This window comes from Galeopterus variegatus, unplaced genomic scaffold (genome assembly GCF_000696425.1).
Source record: "Galeopterus variegatus unplaced genomic scaffold, G_variegatus-3.0.2 Scaffold1235, whole genome shotgun sequence".
NCBI classification, from domain to species: Eukaryota; Metazoa; Chordata; class Mammalia; order Dermoptera; family Cynocephalidae; genus Galeopterus; species Galeopterus variegatus.
Genome location: NW_007727346.1, coordinates 327,854 through 349,057, shown reverse-complemented (window position 1 = coordinate 349,057; position 21,204 = coordinate 327,854). Strand labels below are relative to the sequence as shown.

The following is a 21,204-nucleotide window of genomic DNA, read 5'->3' as shown; positions in this document are numbered from 1 at the left end:
AATCTTTAGATATTACGTAATGCAATGCTTTCATTTTATTGACTAGAAAGCCTCAAACTTATTTAAGGTCAGAAAGCAAGGTGTGGAACAGACACTCAACTCGAGATCAAGTGCACTTTTCACCTTCTCAGAGTAATTGTAACAAGAAATGTACCAGCATTGCATTAGAAAATAGCAACTATGATAAAGCGGGTGGGGGTGGAGGAGCTGATCAACATCATTTGTTAGTATTTTCAACAGTAGTACAGTAAAAAAAAAACCCAGCCCTGAACTATACATTATTACTTTAAAGAAATTCGTGACAACTAAATAAAAACTAAAAAGTAAATACTTTCTCTTAATTTTTTTCTATTTACTGTTTTGTATTACTTGAAATTCCACCTTCTACTAGTGTGGGGTTAGAAAATAGCCAGAGTAATTATCAGCCCAGATCTAATGTAGATCTTTACTTCTGTCTCAGGAGCAGAAAGGGAACAATGGGGTGACGAGATGCAATATCCTCCTGGGAGGTGTAATCTCTTCTATAACAGGACTCACACTAATGCTTCCTTCTCTATATATTTTGCATGCTAGCCTCAATATACTTCTTTACCTTTTCTTGATATCATCACTCAATCGCTCAGAGCTACTTAAGGAATAGGAGAGTAGGGTGGCTTTTGACCCGCCTACTTGCCCATTGTGATCTATGTCTCTCTAATCAAGAATACTATCTTTGGTTTGAGAGCTTTCTTTACCCTAAAGAATCTATTCATCCCCTGTGGGATTCCATGTCCCCATTCCTAATCTTCCTTAAACAAAGAGAAAAGGACTGTGAAAAGGAAGGGGCCTTAGAGGCCACTCAGTTTGACCTCTCGTCCACTGCAGATTTTTAGAAATCTTCCAAATATTCAAAAGCATGTATCGTGTTCTCTTAAGTCTTTCCCTTTTGAGATAACAAAAACGTGAAGAAAAATTCAGGATAAGATACACACACGACCATGAAATTTATCCTAGAGTTGAAATGTCCTAATTGCATCTTTTCACATTAAAATACAGAGGATTTATTTAACTGAAATTTACTTCACGATCCTCTCTTTCTCAAACATTGAGAAAAGCAACAATTACTTAAACCCAAAGAAAATACAATTTTTAAAGTAAAATTAATTTGATCACTTAGCCATTCCAAACATAGACACAGAAAAATGTTACAATATAATAAGCAGGGCACTGGTTCTCCTGAAATGTAGATGACACGTATACATGAGTAAATATGGATCTCACTTTCCAAATAATGACAAATCAGGTTATAATCAAAATATTAATTGCAAATTTCTAGCTTTTTGAAAGCTGTTTATTTTGGCTTTAAAACCTTATAAACTAAGTGAAAAAACAAACTTATAGCATAAACATTTATGAAATAATTAATAATTTTCCTCAAACATTACTATAGAAACTGTAAGAATACAGGTTAACAAAATCAGAGTTATTGAGAAAGTGTTGGTGCTTAAATCACTCTTGAAACTCTGTAAGAGTATCTCTTAAATAATACTGTTCTCTTCAAGGAAAGATCACCAAATCACAAATATTCTATAATATTTACATTAACATTTACATTATTTCATCACTTTCTTCAAATAACAAAACATAGAAGCTATACACTTCTACATGTATTATAATACTAAAACAGTACATGCTCTCCAAGTAACAAAACATCCAAAACCATGTGGCACGTGATCTCAAAGAAACAAAACATTAGAAACCACATGAATATAAAGGAAAAGTAAGGTTACCATGCCAATATGTCGAATTTAAGTCTAGGGATAAGTTTATGTATAAATAAAAGAGTGTCTGTTGGGTACCTTATCACAGGAAAAAGCCTAGAGAGATTGTCACCATATTTTAAATATGAATTGGTTGCAGGAAGAACTTACTCTGGGATGCCTATGTGAACACTACCACAAGAAAGGCCAGCTGGTAAAATAAAATAAAAACAAAATAGCACAAAAATTACCCCTACTCAATTTCTGACTTAATAAGCACAAGCAAATCAAAGTCAATTATGAATCATAATCAATAAAAAAGGAAAGATATAACACTGAATGGAATAAAACAGAGAAAAATCAAAAAAGGAAATGTGAAAGTGTTTGGTAAATGATTTTTTAATGCTAATTATCACAGTGTCTTGCACAGTTTTTGACCTAGACTTTAGTAGCATTATCAAGATAATATTCCAAATAATTGCAAACAGAAGAATCCCTTTTCTTGGGCTTATTAGCTGTGTGGCCTTGGGAAATATTTACCTCTGAGTCTCACTTTTCCCACATATAAAGTATGAATAATGTGAAGGGCTGTTCAGAAGATTAAATGAACTCACATATGTAAAGTCTTGTAACGTCTCACAAAATAGGAATTATAAGCAAAAATACTCTTAAATTGGGATTGACGTAGTCTTCAAATGAGAAGAGTGTGGGATAGTTTGGAGAAGAGTAAAACAATGACCACACTAAAGTTGAGGAAGCACAGAAGTGTTTTTAAATGGGATGTGTTACTTCTGTTTTTTAGTCGGGAAAGCATAGTGATACAATAAGGGCTCTGGAGTCAGAAAGACATGAGTTTGAATCCTGGCTTCACTCTGTGACCTTGAACAAATTACTTAACATCTCTATGTCTCATTTTCCTCACTGTATAATGGAGATAATAAATAATGGTACCTACCATGTTGTGTGGTTAAAAGGATTAAATGAGATAATGTACACCAATGTCTGAACCAATAAATGTTAGCTGATGTTACTTAAGAGATATCCTTTCAATAGTTTCAGGCAAAAATAAAGATTAGGTGACCATAAAGATGTAGACATATATTAAAGATAATATACAACCCATTCAAGACAATCTAGATTTTATTCAAATAGGAATATAAATTATTGTTATATGGTTGTTTTGTTACATTACTGTTATATCATTATATGCATTATTGTTGCTCATCTCAAAGCTGTACTTTTTGGTTATTGGGTCAAATATTAGGGAAATATACGGTTGACATGTGGAGTTAGTTTAGTGGTTCTCATATAGCAGTAGCAGCAGTGACTCATTTAGTTTTCTTTCTCCTACTGTGTCTGGCTCAGAACCGTAAACATGGTACCTACTAAATGCCTTGCATTCATTCATTTATTCACTCATTTATTTATTTATTTATGGTAGGTGCTCAGTAAAGCTAAACTGAATTTATTCTCAGGTAGCCCACTTGAACATGCTGTTTGAAATTTATTTTTCAGGTGACGAAGCATTGAATTCTACACTTCGAGACAAGGTCCAATGGCATGGTGATTGAGAACATGGGTTTTGGAGAATAAAGACTACTTATAAATCCTAATTCTGAATATGAATCCTGACTCCATGCAACATGATCCAGGGCAAGTTAATCTTTCCAAGCTTCTTTTTTTGTTCATGAAATTGGGATAATAAATAATGGGTTGTACTTAGCACAGTGCCTGGCATATGGGAAATGCTCATTTAACAAGGGATTTATACCAAAGTTCAGATAAAGGAGCTTGAAAAAGATCAGTGTACCTAGACTTGTGGAAAATGTTTCAAATTCTCATGTTAAAACGGACATACATAGTTTTCTCTCATGAACAGGAAAATACCTCAATATCAGTCCTAAAGACTCCATAGCAACTTACACATATTTTCAACCATATGGATCTTTTCTTCTGTTATAAACTATATTTAGTGCATATAAAACTTTCATATTGAAAACACTTCACAAGTAGGAATTTTTTTAAAGAATATAAAAATTTAAAAAAATAAGTGCACTCATGAAATGCATTTAAGAATTAATTTAAGATTTAAAATGAAAATCTATTTGCTTTGAGCAAAATTGTTATGTTCCTAAATTAACTGACTGTATTTCGCCATAACCAAAACTTGGCTGATACATCTCTGCTCTGCGATGTGATATAGCTTCTGAAGGAAAATATACATTTTAAGAGAAAATACTAAATTATTTGAAAATTCATTTATGTCATTGATTTGGTAGTCTGGCATTTTAAGTAAAAATATAGTGAGAATAACAAGTAAAAATATAGTGAGCTATGGAAATTTTTAAAAATGTATATAAATTCAAAGTTCCATAATAATTCACCAAATGATAATTTTCAAATACTGAAACAATATAGTTTATGAACTTATTTAGAAATATACGTCAGAGTTTTATATAAGAGCATGACTAATGATAATTTTTAAAATAATCATACTTTTTCCTTGACTTTTCTCCACTGGTGGGAAATTAAAACTATGACAAGAAAAAGTTATATCACAATAATTTCTTTCCTTTTTCCCTTCTTTAAAAAATAAAATTAGGATTTTTCAAATTATCTTTTATTTGTACACATTCTTATAAAAAATATTAGAGAAAATTAAGAAAATAGCTATAGTTAAAAAGCTATACCTTCCTAATCAATTACAATATAAAATTTTATTATATAAAATTAAAAATATTACATAGTTGCTCTTTATTAAAATTGGCTGACTAAAATATTACAATTTTCAAACTTCCAATTTTCGTTAACCTATTTTCAATAATTCTTCTTTTTATCTAATAATGCTTTGGTTTTGGGAGACACAATGGATTAAAAATTATACTTTTCTGTTATGTATATAACAATATAACTGAATATGTGTGTGTGTGTATATGTGCGCAGATATATACAGTTTAACCCAATACTTTACTATCAATTATATGCAATTAAGAGAAATGAAACTCTTATTTACAATATTTTTGGCTTACCTGTCCAATATCTTTAATAATTTAAGAGGAAAGAAAACACTTCTATCACTATATTTATATAAAAAGAAATGCATAAGAGAAATGTGTACTGTACAATTTCATTACATTTATTTGCTGATTTATTTTCAAGTTTGCAATGAGATTTAACCAAATAGAAACATCTTAGGAAATTAAAGATATCAAAAGGCTTAAGTTAAACCAAACATAAATTTTAAATGTCACTAACCCAAAGCATGCACTGCTCCTCTATGCTTGCTGGAGCTCTTGCTTGTTTTAACCACAGGGACAGCATTTTCTTTGAAATGCAGCTCACAAAAGTTTTCAAGAAATTTTGCCGATTCTTCTGTAACAGTATCCAGGTAAGTTTCTTTAATGAACTTCACTGTTGAGGATGGGGCTAAAATTTCACATAGTGCGTCAAAATCCTCTTTTATCATTGAGTATAACTTAAACATTGTACTTTGGCATCCATGGACTATTATGTCTAAATTTGAATCTCTGCTGTAAGAAGGAAAGCAGTTTTGCAGAAGTTTAGCCAACAGTTTATTCTGTATGTTCTGGTACTTGATTATCACTTCTGATTCTGGATAAAGAAACAAGAGTTGTTGTATGCATTGATTTTTCAATAAAATTTTTTGCTGTGAATTGCTTATTTCATTATAGCTTTGTAATTTGTTCACTAAGAAGCGCCGAAGATACAGTCTTATATCATCCCATATAGACTTTATATCCATAGAGGAATGATCTTCAACAGAATGAAGAGAAGTCCTAGAGAGGAAATGGAAAGATGTTGCACTTAGAGTCGATGGGAATGAAATGCAGCTCTGGCAGGAGAGGTCCCAAAGTAAATCCAATATCATTTCTTCTTGATTTTGTTCATTCTTCAACAAATTTTGCTAATGAAAGTAAATGATAACATAAGTGTAACAGGAAAAAATTATTTCTACAGTCATATACAATTTCGTAATAATTTATTTCAATTTTGAACCAATACTCTCATGCTCTTCAGGTTTTTTGGTTTTTTTGCACTTGAAATTTAATGAATGCAGTCATTTTAGAATGTTAGCTTTTATGAACTGTTAAATTTTACAAAGCTCAGCTGATTAACTATCTTTTCAGTTATATTTCTAGATATATTGTTTTTAGCTTTTATTGTTAGCCACCCCAATGTAACTTGAGCTGTATGAAAGCTGAAGCTTAAAAATTCTAAAAAAAAAACTACAGTAAAACATTAATTGAAATGTATTCCTAAGACAAAATAAATTCAAGATCATGCCCCTAATTAACTCCTGGTAGATAATTTTCAGGCCTGAATGAGTACACTTATTACTATAAAACTCCAAATGAACATACAATGCTTTGAAATCATTCTCAAATAGAGTGGGGATCTTTAAATATATTATGTGCCTAGGGGTTACTAATAACTACCATCCTGAGAAATAAAATTTAACACATTGAAAGATTTCAACTTTCATTTAAATTTCTTTTTGAGATCCACGTTAAGAAAGATTTTTGCATCGAAAATTAATCTGAGAATATTTCAATTCTCTCCAAAGATATAACTAACACAAAATAGAAAAAAGTTACTCTCAGAATCATTCCCTAAGAGATTATATGAAATTGTTCCTTTATACTTTCTTTGCTAGCTGACAGAAAACAATGGTGAGTATAATTATGAAGAGTAAAGGAACAAAAAATATTACTTTCTTCTTGGACTCTGAATTACATGCAAACATTCTCCTTACATGTTGATTTTCCTAATTATGTATATTTCAGCTAATAGTGAAATTAGTTTATATCTTCTAAGTAGAAACAAGCTGATTACAAGAGAAACGGAAGCAAGATCCAAGAGGGATAAATCAGGCTGGCTTTAAAATTTCTTATTGACAAAGATACTACAGGTATTACGTGATTCAGAATTATGAACTACTACTAGACAAATTCCAAGAATTTGCTCTCAGTCATTCTAAGTATTGCAATGTCTAATTTAATGTTCTATCTGTAATAAATAATTATACCCCAAATCTATGTAATGTTTTATTATATACAAAGCATTTTTCCATACATTCTCTGGTTTGTTCATAATGAAATTTCTGTGGCATAGATATTTTAAAAAGACACTAAAGTGAAACATGCTTAAGTGACACTTCAAACGTCACATACAATAAGGCACAGAACCAGGAATGGATCCCTGGCTTCATTCTCTTCACATGGGTTTTTTCTACTACATTCTAGAGAGCCAGAGTGCATGTGACCTTTCTGTAGTTTCTTTCTCTCCTCTCTCATGCTATTTAGTTCTTTTGATGCTTCTGGAAAAGAAATGTCCTTAGATAGAGTCCAGGACATGTCAGTGTTACGGTAAATTCTATGTGGCAAATAAGTCATATTTGTGCCCCAGCCTTGGATTTCTTTAAGTCAATCACTAACTATAAATATTTGATCAAAGAATAATAGACTTTAGTTTAAAACATGTGTTTAGTATGATTGCTTAAATTAAAAAAACAAAAACAAAAACAAACCTTCAGTATAATTGCCATAAATGAGAATCTCTGTTTCTTATTTAAATAGCTAGATAATTAATAAAAAATTTTCTATGGAAAAAATAGATGAAAAATGCCATCGAGATTGACACTTTTAGCATGCAGAAACTTGCTAATAAGGTCATTTTAATCTGGGTCTGTTTTAATAATGTGGTTCTTTCCTCAAAATAACATGATCAATTAAGTAAAAAAAACCTAGGCTTGGAACAAGCCTATCAATCTAATGAATTTGAGCAAAACTAAGGAGGCCTTTGCCCTGCAGTGAATAGAGAATGACTTATGTGTGACAGATTAAAAGATAATTAAAAGCTTTTGCTTTTAATTAAATGAGAAAGCATTATTACATCAATATTAATGAAATTCTATACACATGGTACTTAATAGAAATTAAAGGAATAACTATATCCATATTTATTCTTCAAGGCTCCACCTTCAGGAGATAATGGGTGAGAGGATTTTCTTAAAAGAATAGGCTTCAGGGCACATAGTCTTCCTTTCCCTTCCTTTTTTTACTTTGTAAACATTAAAGAGACATCTGTAATAACAACAACAGCCAAAAACTATTTTCATCTGGTTCTGTCATCCTAAGCCATCTACAACCTCAAGATATTTTCCACATCTGCCTTAGTCAAAGTTTGATGTTTACAGAAAAACAGTGCCTTTTTTCCCTAAATTAAATTAAAACCGTAGCTACAGAAATATTGCTTTCTAACAATTGTGTTGTTTCACTGGGTATCTGTTGTTTGCAAGCTAGCCACCCTTGTAGACATAGGTGTAATAAAATAACCATTCTTGTTGAAGGTTACAAAAATTTCTCTAACATAGAAGCTGATCTGTATCAAAGAATGACCAGTGTAATAATTCTTCATCAGTTAACAGTGGTCTTGCATAAATTACTGCCTTGATTGAAAAGAAGTGGGTATGACTGCACGTTGAGAATGCAGGGAATGATAGCCAAGGCCACTTAATAGATACAGTCAATGGGGATCTTATTATGCTTAATAATGAGCATAGAGAAAATGAGGGGACACAAAATATAATGAATATGAACTTCTCTGGCAGACAATTGTGATACACAGCAATATATTTTGTGGAATTCATATGGTACATATAACACCACAAATCACCCAAGAATTATAAATTTAATCTCCATTTATGTGAAATTTCATTTTATTGACAAAAATCATAGTAAAAACTAAAAACAAATAGCTCACTGGGGATACAGGAACAAAACAAAACTACAAACTCCTAGATACAGTAGGCTAATATGGTCACTAAAATAAATATTTACATATAGAAATTGAATAGATTGTATTCCCTGTTTACCCTACTCCACTATAAAACAAAGATTCTTTTTTTCTTTACCAGTGTTTTGAGGAATTTTATCAAATCTCCACGGGGAATGGAAGGTGATTTAGAGGTATTATAATTATAGTTAGCTAGCCATTCAAAGCAGTCAGTTGTTGTTTGCAGCTGAACATCTGGACACTGTTTGTTAACTTCGGACTGTATTTCTCTAATGCAACGTTCTATGCTATAAAAAAGAAAAGAAAAAATTATTTTGGTAGAAAGTAGGTAATAGCTCCATCTCATATCACAGACCCTGAAATGTTTAAATGTGGTACCTGGTTGTTTACAATTTATAAAATTATAAAACATTAATATGATATGAAATATTAACAAAGAGAATATACATTTCCATTTGTAGTTCAACACTGAGAGTTCGAGTTTTCCAGCAGTAAAAAATGCAATGGAGGATAAACAAAATATCTAGCTACTCAGAGATGAATTAGAAATTCTTTTGTGTTAAAACAAAAACCAAGCATAGATGTAATTATGGCCTCTTGATAGGCAGTGGATGGAAGGCAAAGATAAAATACTCCTGATGACTATGAAAACCAGAAATGTACATATCTATTAATAGGTCAATGACTATAAATTGTGAAAAACTTCAATCAATGGAATGTTAAGAAGTCATGAAGCAGTTACAAAGAGCTTGTAATTTTAAAGGTTGTAAAGGACACAAGCTGTATATATAATGTTACTGCAGCTAAGTACCTTTTCTTGCCATTCAACTCAACTCCAAAAAACAAAAACACACTAAAAATTACACATTAAAAAAAAAAAAAAAAAGACTGGAAGGAAATGAAGCAAAGGGTTAAACAGCAATTATATTTGGGTGATGAAATTAGATGTTTTTAATTTTACTCTTCTATATTTTCTAAATGTTTATAAGGCATAAGACGAAATGTTTCATTTACCAAAAAAAAAAAAAGAAAAACTAAGAACAGAGAAAAAATGTCCAACTAAATCTTATAATATGTATCTGTTTTAAAAATTCCAAAGTATCCTTATCTCTGATAAAAGAATAGATACACCATGTTAGCTTAATTTCCATATGTAATTCTCACATACATGATTATAAATCTTTGTGGGGTAAACTGGTCACCCTTAGCAGAGTACCATCTGTGGAGCCACATGGATATGACATATTACTACCACCTGATGGCAGCATATCTAAACTTCAAGAAAGCTTACAAACAGGCAAATTCCTTTGAAGCTGAATCCCCTTACCCAAAGTAGACAGCCATGCATTTGTCTCTTCAGAGTATTAAGAAAGATTTATTACTAAAAGGTACAGTTTCTGTTTTGAAAATATAATTGCTATTAATTATATGTTCCATACAATAGAACCATGTAAGTTTTAGAAACCAAGCTCTGATTAGTAAAATTGATGTTATATGAAACTCTTTGAAATTCAGCGAGTGTAGGTTGCCTATAAAAAAAACATACACTGTAAAAGTTTAAGTAAAGCTTCTAAGGAGCCTCCTGAGCATGAGTGAATTCAAACTAAATTACCTTGAAACAAATACATTCTGAGAATCAAAGAGCCTTTTCATGAAAACAAAGAACTTAAATGAAAAACAATACCTCATCTGGCCACAAGCCACTAAATTTCCTGATTGGGACAGTCTTATTCAGGTACACCAGTGCTAAGTCTGACAAGAGATTGGCATGTATTTTTTAAATTTACGTAAGCACTTCAATGCGCTGAGAAATACGATGCCCTAAGCATACACCTTGACTCTAGGGACCCTTTTCAAAGGTTTTATTATAGCATCCTCATGCATCTCATTCCATGAAACCTAATAGATTACAGCAATGTGAATTGGAAAGGCTCAGCAGTTAGTCTACCTAAATCCGTTTGAATCAGGACTCAGCTTTTAGGTTAATCTCTAACATGTGAATCTGGATAGAGGCCAATAACTCCAATTTATAAATAGGGTAAAGCCTTCAGAGGGCTAGATATTTTCGAAATTTGTCCAAATACTGATAAAGGGATTGAGTAGTTGCATTTCAGGGGACCTCCCTCATTGATACAAACTAAGACAGTTGAGCTCCCTTTTACAATCATTTTGTCACAAATTTTAAAATGTCAGAACTTATTATTGGCACCTAATTTTGTTTATAGTTGGCTAAATATCTTGTTATTCTGCAATTCACTGTTGTCTATACATCTTGCTATAAAAACTTAAACATTTGAAGCCTAGAGATTTCTTGTTCAATTGTTATACAAATGGAGAATTTTCAAAATTTAAGGTGAATGTCAGTTTGTTATGTAATCTGACAATTTATCTTCTTTAACTGAGTTCAAAATTAAATTTAAAATTTTCAATATTTAAAAGGTAATATTATTTTCAAATATGTGTAGTAATACTGCTGATAGGGATGCTAATCTGGGGTAGGTCTATATATTGTTAGACATAGATGATGCAATCTCTTAGTCTAGGTTTTGTGAAATAACATGGTACTTGTTTTTATTTTGGTTTACGTGCTTTAAGTTGCTTCAAATTTTCTTTAGAAACAAGAACAGTAATGAAAAAATAACGAAGGTAATTCAAACAATTGCTTATTTAATTAGCACATTTACTGTTAGATCCAAAACATTAGGGCAAAATGTAAAGAATCTAAAAATAGTAGTAGATTTTCTTTCCTAAGTAGTTTAAATTCCAAAATTTATAACATTATTTGGCTTAGCAAGTACTTTTAAAAGCATCTTCTTAGCTTAATTTGTACTATTAAAACCACTGGAAATGAAATGTCCATCAACAGCAGAATAATTAAATGATTGAATAGTTCATTCAGTAGAATAGAGCCATGAAAATAAGCGAAGTAGAAATACACTTATCAACATGGATGAATCTAACAAATATAATGTTGAAAGAAAGAAGGTACAAATGAATACATGCAGTATGATACTATCCATATAATAGTTTCAAAACATGCCATATAATGCTACATATTTTCAGAATTATAAACATAGGTATTAAAAGTGTAAGAAAATTCACCAGAATGATCAACACCACCCTCTGGCAGTGTGGGAAAGTGGGAAGACATTAGAAAGTACCTAAAAGGCTTTAGCTGTACTGGTAATGTTTTATTCCTCAAACTGGATGGTGGGCACATGAGTATTTATCATAATACTCTTCTTGCATTTTCAAATGTCTCAACATTTCTTCCTTTTTTTTTTTGTCTTTTTTCGTGACCGGTAACGGGATCGCAACCCTCAGTGTCACGCCCGTACCGCAACCGGCAACGGGATCGCAACCCTCGGTGTCGCGCCCGCACTGCGCTCAACCAGTGAGTGGACCGGTCTCTATATGGGATCCGAACCCTCGGCGGGAGCGCCGCCCTCTACCGAGTGCACCACCGGGCTGGCCCTCAACATTTCTTAATAAATTTGAACCCCAATGTGATTTAATTATAATGACTATAAATTATCCAAGTTAATGATGTGAACAAGCGAATGCATAACTGAGAAGCTGTATATAAATCAATTAATAAACCATATTTAAATGCAATATGAGATATGCTTTTTAAAGGATATCTAAGGTAATTTTCTCATTCAATATTCACTTCTAGATTCCTTGACTGTAAAAATTGCTTATTGAATGAAGGCACTATATTTGATATATATATATATATATACTGTGATATATACTAGGGATCCAAACATGAAAAAGATATCATCTCATCCCTAAAGGAATTCTTTCTAGTGAGAGAGACAGACCTGTAAATAAATAACTACACTACAGTAAGACTTGATAGGAGGTGTGTACAATGTGCTAAGGGAGTACACAGGAGACAGCCACTAAATGTGCCTTTGGGAGGAATAGAAAAGGCTTCTCCTTGTAGAAGAAGAAATTATATGCAAGGATATTGACACTGTAAGAAAATTAATGGTATCACTGTACTTAAAATTCCTTGACACCTGACCTGTCAGAATTCAATCCTGATCATCTAACCTCACTGCCATCTTACTTTAAAACTATACTTATTTAGGGCCGGCCCCGTGGCTCACTCGGGAGAGTGCGGCACTGATAGCGCCAAGGCCGCGGGTTCAGATCCTATATAGGGATGGCCGGTGCGTTCACTGGCTGAGCATGGTGCAGACCACACCGTGCCAAGGGGATCTGAGCATGGTGCAGACCACACCATGCCAAGGGTTGCGATCCCATTACCAGTCAGGAAAACAAAAACAAAACAAAAACAAAAACTATACTTATTTACTTAACTATACTTATTTGCTCCTCTCCACAAGTAACCAATTTACAATTATTAAAAAGCAAAGTGAGCTGGCCGGTTAGCCCAGTTGCTTAGCGTGGTGTTATAACAGCAAGGCAAAGGTTTGGATCCCCATATCAGCCAGCCCTCCATACCCCCACAAAAAGCAAAGACTGCAAACCTAGGACCATTGGAGCCTTGGAGCCAGGGGAAGAAGAGGAGAGATCTGTGGAGTTCCTGAAGCTGCGAAAGACCACAGTGAGGGGGTATAGGGACGATGCCTATTGTTCTGAGCACTAGCTCCTTCTGAGCCACCCTGGTCCCATCTGAACCACCCTGGTAGGGGATGGGGAATGGCTACCGCACACAAATTGAAACTGTAAAAAGCCACAGTGGCACCATTCACATAAATCTGCTTGGAGTCTGCAGGGGAAAGGAGGGCTTTGAGGCACACCATACCAGCCCAAAGGCCATAAACACCACTGGCAGGATTCCCCTGGGGCCAAATAGAGCAAATGACCACAGCCAGCTGGAGAAAAGAGCTGATGAAAGGCAGATGAGTTATGATGAGTGGCAAGTACCCATCCTGCCCCACAGGAAGTGGTTGGGGTACAGAACAAAGGTTGGTCCACTGGGGGAACACTGGCTACAGCAATGGCAGGTGGTCTCAGTGGAAATTAGTCAGGGCAATAGAACTGCAGAAGGCACTATCTGCAGGAAAGACTCAGTCCCTGGCTGGAATTTTCACATGCCCAGACACAGAATTAATTTACAATCCACACAAAAAGCCTTTCCCAGAGAGTCAGCAGCAAAGTAGCAATTTAGTTCAAGAATCGAGCTCAAGGTCTGGTCCTCACAGGAAATTTCCCCAACTTGGGAACTAACCACAGAATAGCACATTAGTTCCTGTGCAGAGTCTAAGTGGTGGTGATAGCTACTAAGCCACCACTGAATGGAAAACAAAAACAAAAACAAAAAACCAAAGACCAGAGACAAAGCTTGATAATCACCTATAAAACCTAGAAGAGGGCCGGCCCGGTGGCACACTGCTACAGTGCACCGCTTGGGAAGCGCGGCGGCACTCCCACCGAGGGTTCGGATCCCACATACAGACTGGTTCCCGCTCACTGGCTGAGCGAGGAGCGGGGGCAACACCGAGGGTTGCGATCCCGTAGCCGGTCCCGGTCCGGTACGGGCTCAACACTGAGGGTTGCGATCCGTTGCCGGTCACGAAAAAAGAGACAAAAAGACAAAAAAAAAAAAAAAAAAACCTAGAAGAGGTAGAAGTCTCCCCAAATACCCAAGCATCAATATAGACACAAAAATCAAGAAAGAACAGAGAAATATTTCACCATGAAAGGAAAGAAACTATGAACAATGGATGTACAAGAAGAGCAGATCTATGAAATGTCTGACAAAGAATTCAGAATGACCCTTTTAAGGAGGTTCAGGGAGTCATAAGAAAATACAGACAGAAAATTAAATAATATCTGGAAAACAGTTCAGGAGCAGAACAAGAAACTTGACAAATGAATAGAACCAATTAAAAACCAGAAATTCTAGAAATAAGGAATACATTATCTGAATTGAAAAACTTGACAGAGAGCTCCAACAGCAGACTTAATCAAACACAGGAAAGAATCAGTGTGCTCAAAGATAAAACACACAAAATTATCCAATCAGAGGAGCAAGAATATAAAAAGAATAAGAAAAAATACAGCAAATGTGGGATTCCGTCAAGGAAAATAACCTCTGCATAATTGGTATACCCAAAGGAGAATAAAAGGAAGACACCTAGAAACCATATTCAAGGAAATAATAACTGAAAATTTCCCAAGTATGAAGAAAAATGACAGCATCCAGATATAGAAGCTCACAGGCTGCCAATCAAATTCAATCCAAAGGGGAACACCCCAAGACATATCATAATCAAGTTATTAAAAACCAAACACAAAGGGAGAATACTGAGAAGAGCAAGAAAAAAGAAACACATAACGTTCAATGAAGCCCCAATACATCTCCCAGTAGAAACCCTATGGGGCAAAAGAAAATGGGATGATACATTTAAAGTGCTGAAGGAAAAAGACTGTCAACCAACAATTCTGTATCCAGCAAAACTAATCCTCAAATATGAAGGAGAAATAAAGTCTTTCCTTCACAAACAAAACCAAGGGAAATTCATCAACACTAAACCTGCCCTACAAAAAAATGCTAAAGGGGGCTCTTCAATCTGAAAGAAAACAACACTAAGGAGTAGCAAGAAAACATCCCAAGTATATAACTCCTTAGTAAGCACACAGACAATCTCAGAATACTCCAATGTCATAAGGGTAGTAAATAAACCACTTATATCCTTAGTTTAAAGACCAAAGGATAAATCTAACAAGACATTAACATATACAACAACATATAAGAGACAGACAATATTAAAAAATGTAACTTGGAATAAAAAAATGTCAGAAACTGGAGGGAAATGATACCAAGCATAGAGTTGCCTTTGATTTTTTCTTATTTCTTAGATATCAAAGTTAAGTTGTTATTAGCATAAAATCATTTGTTGTAACTATAATATGTTCTTTGTAAGCCTCCTGGTAACAATAACACAAAAACTTAAGAGACACGCTAAAAATAAATAGCAAGAAATCAAAATGTGAATCTAGCGCAAACCACTCAACCATAAAGGAAGACAGTAAGACCTGAAAAAAGGAAAAAGGATCTACAACACAACCAGAAAAAAGCAGCCAAATGGCAGTAACAAGTCCCTATATATCAATAATAACCCTAAATGTAAATGGATTAAATGGCCCAATTAAAAGAAAATAAAGACACACACAGGCTGAAAGTGAAGGGATGGAAAAGATATTTCATGCAAATAGAAACACAAAAAAGCAGAGGTAGCTATACTTATATCAGATAAAATAGACTTCAAGCCTAAGAAAGTAAAAAAAGTAAGGAAGGTCATTATATAATGATAAAGGGATCAATTCAACAAGAGGATATAACAATTCTCAATATATACACACCCAACTCCAAAACACCCAGTTACATAAAGCAAATTTTATTGGAGAGACAGACTCTAACACAGTAATAGTTGGAGACATTAATACTCTGCTTTCAGCAAAGGACAGATCATTCAGACAGAAAATTAACCAGGAAACATCAGAATTAATCTCAACTATAGGCTGACTTGACCTAATGGACATTTATAGAACATTTCATCCAACAGCTGCAGAATACACATTCTTCTCAGCAGCACATGGAACATTCTCTAGAATAGACCATATGTTAGAACACAAAACAAGCCAGAATACACTGACTTGACCTAATGGACATTTATAGAACATTTCATCCAACAGCTGCAGAATACACATTCTTCTCAGCAGCACATGGAACATTCTCTAGAATAGACCATATGTTAGAACACAAAACAAGCCACAACACATTTTTAAAAACTGAAATCATATCAACTACCTTGTCAAACCACAGTGGAATAAACCTAGAAATCAACAACAAAAGGGACACTAGAAACCACACAACTACATGGAAATTAAACAATGTGCTCCTAAACAATGAATTTGTCAAAGAAGAAATCAAGAAGGAAATTAAAAAATTCCTGGAGACAAATGAAAATGAAAACACAACATACCAGAACCTATATGATATGACAAAACCAGTTCTAGAAGAGAAGTTTATTATAGCAATAAATGCCTACATCAAAACAGAAGGAAGACTCCAAACAAACAACCTAATCTTACACATCAAGGAACTGGAAAAACAAGAAAAAAGCAAATCCAAAATCAATAGAAGGAGGGAAATAACGAAGATCAGAGCAGAAATAAATGAATTAGAGATTAAAAAAATACAAAAGATGGATGAAACAAACAGTTAAAGATGAACAAAATTGATAAACCTTTAGACTAACAAAGAAAAAAGGAGAGAAGACTCCAATAAATAAAATCACGAATGAAAAAGGAGACATTTTAACTGATACCACAGAAATACAAAGGATCATAAGAGACTGCTATGAACAACTACAGGCGAACAAACTGGAAAACCTATAAGAAATAAATGGATAAATTCCTGCACACACACAACTTACCAAAGTTGAATCACGAAGAACTAGAAAACCTAAACAGACTAATAACAAGCAGTAAGATTGAAGCAATAATGAAAAGTCTTCCCACGAATAAAACCCCATGACCAGATGACTGCTGTCAAATCCTCCCAACATTTAAAGAACTCTTCTCAAATTCTTCCAAAAAATTAAAGAGGAGGGAATGCTTCCAAACTCATTCTACAAAGCCAGTGTTACCCTCATACCCAAACTGGAAAAAGACGCAAAAAAGAAAATTACAGACCAATATCTCTAACGAACACAGATGGGAAGATCCTCAACAAAATGCTAGCAAACAGAATCCAACAACACATTAAACAGATCATACACCCAAGTGGGATTCATCGCAGGGATGCAAGGACCGTTCAGCATATGCAAATCTGTAAACATAATACATCACACCAACAGAATGAAGTAAAAAGAAACCATATTATCATTTCAACGGACACAGAAAAATCACTTGATAAAATCCAACAGGCTTCATGATAAAAACACTCAACAAATTAGGTATAGTAGGAACATACCCCAACACAATAAAGGCCCACAACAAGCCCACAGCCAATATCATACTGAATGGACAAAAATTGGAGGCTTTTCCTTTAAGATCTGGAATAAGATGAGGATGCCCACTTTCCTCACTCTTATTTAACACAGTACTCGAAATTCTAGCCAGTGAAATAAGGCAAGAGAAAGCAATAAAGGGCATTCAAATGGGAAAGGAGGAAGTCAAACAATCCCTATTTGCAGATGACATAATACTATACACAGAAAACCCTAAAGACACCACCAAAAAATGCTAGTATAAATAAATTCAGTATAGTGGCAGGATACAAAATCAACACACAAAAACCAACAGCCTTCCTATTTGCCAACAACGCAATAGCCAAAGAAGAAATCAAGAAAGTAAACCCATTCACAATAACTACCAAAAAAATGAAATATCTAGGAATAAATTTAACCAAGGAGGTGAAAGAGCTCTACAATGAAAACTATATAACATTGGTAAAAAAAAATTGAAGAGGACAGAAATAAATGGAAAGATATCCCATGTTCTAAGGTGGGAAGAATTAACGTTACCAAAATTTCCATTTTACCCAAAGCAATCTAAAAGTTCAACTCAATCTCTATCAAAATACCAATGAATTCTTCACAGAAATAGAAAAAATGATCATAAAGTTTGTATGTAACTACAAAAAACCCCATATAGCTAAAGTAATCTTGAACAAAAAGAATAAAGTTGGAGGCATCACACTCTGACTTCAAAACATATTATAAAGTGTCAGTAACCAAAATAGCATGGTACTGGTACAAAAACAGATGAATTAACCAATGGAACAGACTAAAGGGTCCTGAAATAAACCCACACATTAAGAGCCAACTGATTTTTGGCTAAAGGTGCCTACAATATACAATGGAGAAAGAACAGCCTCTTCAACAAATGGTGCTGGGAAAACTGCATATCCACATGCAGGACATTGAAACTAGACCCCTATCTCTGGCCATACACAAAAATCAACTCAAAATGGATCAAAGACATAAATTTAAGACCCCAAACTACAAAAGTAGTAGAAGAAAACATAGGTGAAACACTACACAAAATGGGAGTGGGCAGTGCTTTTTTGAGCAAGACTACAAAGGCACAGGCAACTCAAGCAAAAATACATAAATGGGACTACATCAAACTAAAAAGCTTCTACACAGCAAGGGACACTGTCAACAAAGTGAAGAGACAACCTACAGAATGGGAGAAAGCATTTGCAAAATAAACAGCAGACACGGGGTGCTGTGGATTGAATGTCTCCACGAAGCTCATTGAAATGTAATCTCACTGTGACAGTGTTAAGAGGGTGGTGATGGAGTTTGGATGTGTTGTCCCCTCCAAAACTCATGTGGAATATGATCCCCAATGTGGCAGTGTTGGAAACTGATTGAGTCATGGGGGCAGATCCCTTATGAATGGATTAATACTCTCCCTGGGGGAGGCAGGAGTAATGAGTGAGTTCTCACTCTATTAGTTCCCACGAGAGCATGTTGTTTATAGGACCCTGGCACCTCCTCTCTCTCTCTTGCTTCCTCTTTCACCATGTGATCTGCTTGTACCTGCCAGCTGACTGCCACTTTTCCACCACGAAGCAGCCTGAGGCCCATCTCAGATGCAGCTGTCCCAGAATCAAAAGCCAAATAAACCTCTTTCCTTTATAAATTACCCAGTCTCAGGTATTCTGTTATAGCAACACAAAACGGACTAAAATAGGAGGGAAATCCTATTATGGTAATGGAAAGGTGAGGCCTTGAAGAGGTGATTAGATTGTGATGACCATGCCCTAGTGAGTGGATTAATCCATTGATGGTTTAATGGCAGGCATGGGCATGGTTCTGATTACTTTAAAAGGAGAGAAACTGAATTATAACACCAAGGCCAAGGGTTTGGATCCCTGAACAGGCCATCCACCAGACAAACAAACAAACAAACAAATAAATAACAGATTTTACATATATGTATATATACGGAGAGTAACTGAGGTTAGCTCTTTCTCTCCCTCTCTTGCTCAGACATTCTCACCATGTGACACCTGCACAGCTATAGCTGTAGAGTTACCCCCAAGAACAAGGACCTCACCAGATGTGTTCCCTGGATGTTGGACTTCCTAGCCTCTGAAACTATAAGGAATAAATTTTCTTTACAATATTCCTACCTTCAGGTATTTTGTTAGAAGGAACAGAAATGAACTAATACAAATTGGTACCAGATGTGGGATGTTGTTTGTAACAAATACTTGAAAATGTGGAAGTGACCTTGGAACTGCGTGTTGGAAAGAGGCTGGGAGAATTTAGAGGAGCAGACTAGAAAAAGCCTAGATGCTGATGAGAGTATAAAAGACAAGAAAACCAGGGAAAGTTTGGAACATCTTAGAGACTGGTTAAATGGTGGTGACCAGAACGCTAATAGAAATATGGAAAGTAAAGGCCATGTTCATGAGGTTTCAGATAGACATGAGGAGGAGATCATTGGAAAGTGGAGCAAGAGTTACCCTTGTTATAGACTTCCAAGGAACTTAGTTGCATGCTGCTTATGCCCAAAACTTTATGTGGAACTTAAAAGTGATGAACCACTCTGTTGGTTGTCTTTTACCTCTGTTAATTGTTTCCTCTGCTGCTTAATTGTTTCTGTTGCTGTGCAGAGGCTTTTTAGTTTGATATAATCCCATTTGTTTATTTTTCCTTTGGTTGCCCATGCTTTCAGGGTTGTATTCATGAAGTCTGTGCCCAGTTCCACTTCCTGGAGTGTTTCTCCTATGTTTTCTTTAAGAAGTTTTATTGTTTCAGGGTGTATATTTAAATCTTTAATCGGGACCGGCAACGGGATCGCAGCCCTTGGTGATGCTCCCGCGCCTCGCTCAGCCAGTGAGTGGGAACCGGTCTGTATGTGGGATCCGAACCCTCGGCGGGAGCGCCGCCGCACTTCCCAAGCGGCGCACTATAGCAGTGCGCCACCGGGCCGGCCCTAATTCTTTAATCCATTTTGAGTTGATTTTGGTATATGGTGAAAGGTATATTTGCAAAATATACATCTGACAAAGGATTAATATCCAGAATATACAAGGAACTCAAACAACTTTACAGCAAAAAAACAAGTAACCCAATTAAAAACTGGGCAAAGGAGCTAAATAGGCATTTCTCAAAGGAAGATACACGAATGGCCAACAGACACATGAAAAATTGTTCAACAACACTCAGCATTTGGGAAATGCAAATCAAAACCACACTAAGATAGCATCTCACCCCAGTTAGGATGGCTAATATCTAAAAGACTGAATGACAAATACTGGTGAGGTTGTGGAGGAAAAGGAACTCTCATACACTGTTGGTGGGACTACAAAATGGTGCAACCACTATGGAAAATGGTATGGAGTTACCTCAAACAACTGCAGATAGATCTACCATATGACCCAGCTATCCCACTGCTGGGAATATACCCAGGGGAATGGAAATCACCAAGTCGAAGGTATACCTGTTTTCCCATGTTCACTGCAGCATTATTTACAATAGCTAAGAGTTGGAACCAGCCCAAATGTCCATCATCAGATGAGTGGATACGGAAAATGTGGTATCTACACAATGGAATACTACTCTGCTATAAAAAAAAAAAAAAAGGAAGTACTGCCATTTGCAGCAACATGGGTGGACCTAGAGAAAATTATATTAAGTGAAACAAA

At 34.9% G+C, this 21,204-nt stretch overlaps 1 protein-coding gene across 1 annotated transcript in view; it reads right to left on the bottom strand.

The window, feature by feature from the left end:
• Positions 1–4,852: 4,852 nt before the first annotated feature.
• Positions 4,853–21,204, bottom strand: part of KIAA0825 (KIAA0825 ortholog) — a 58,267-nt gene continuing 41,915 nt past the window's right edge. Inside the window, exons 3-4 of the mRNA XM_008575760.1 lie at positions 8,674–8,842; positions 4,853–5,664 (exon numbers count right to left, since the gene is read on the bottom strand). Of these exons, the coding sequence (XP_008573982.1) occupies positions 4,990–5,664; positions 8,674–8,842 (844 nt within the window). The 3' untranslated portion in view covers positions 4,853–4,989. The remainder of the gene's footprint in view (positions 5,665–8,673; positions 8,843–21,204) is intronic.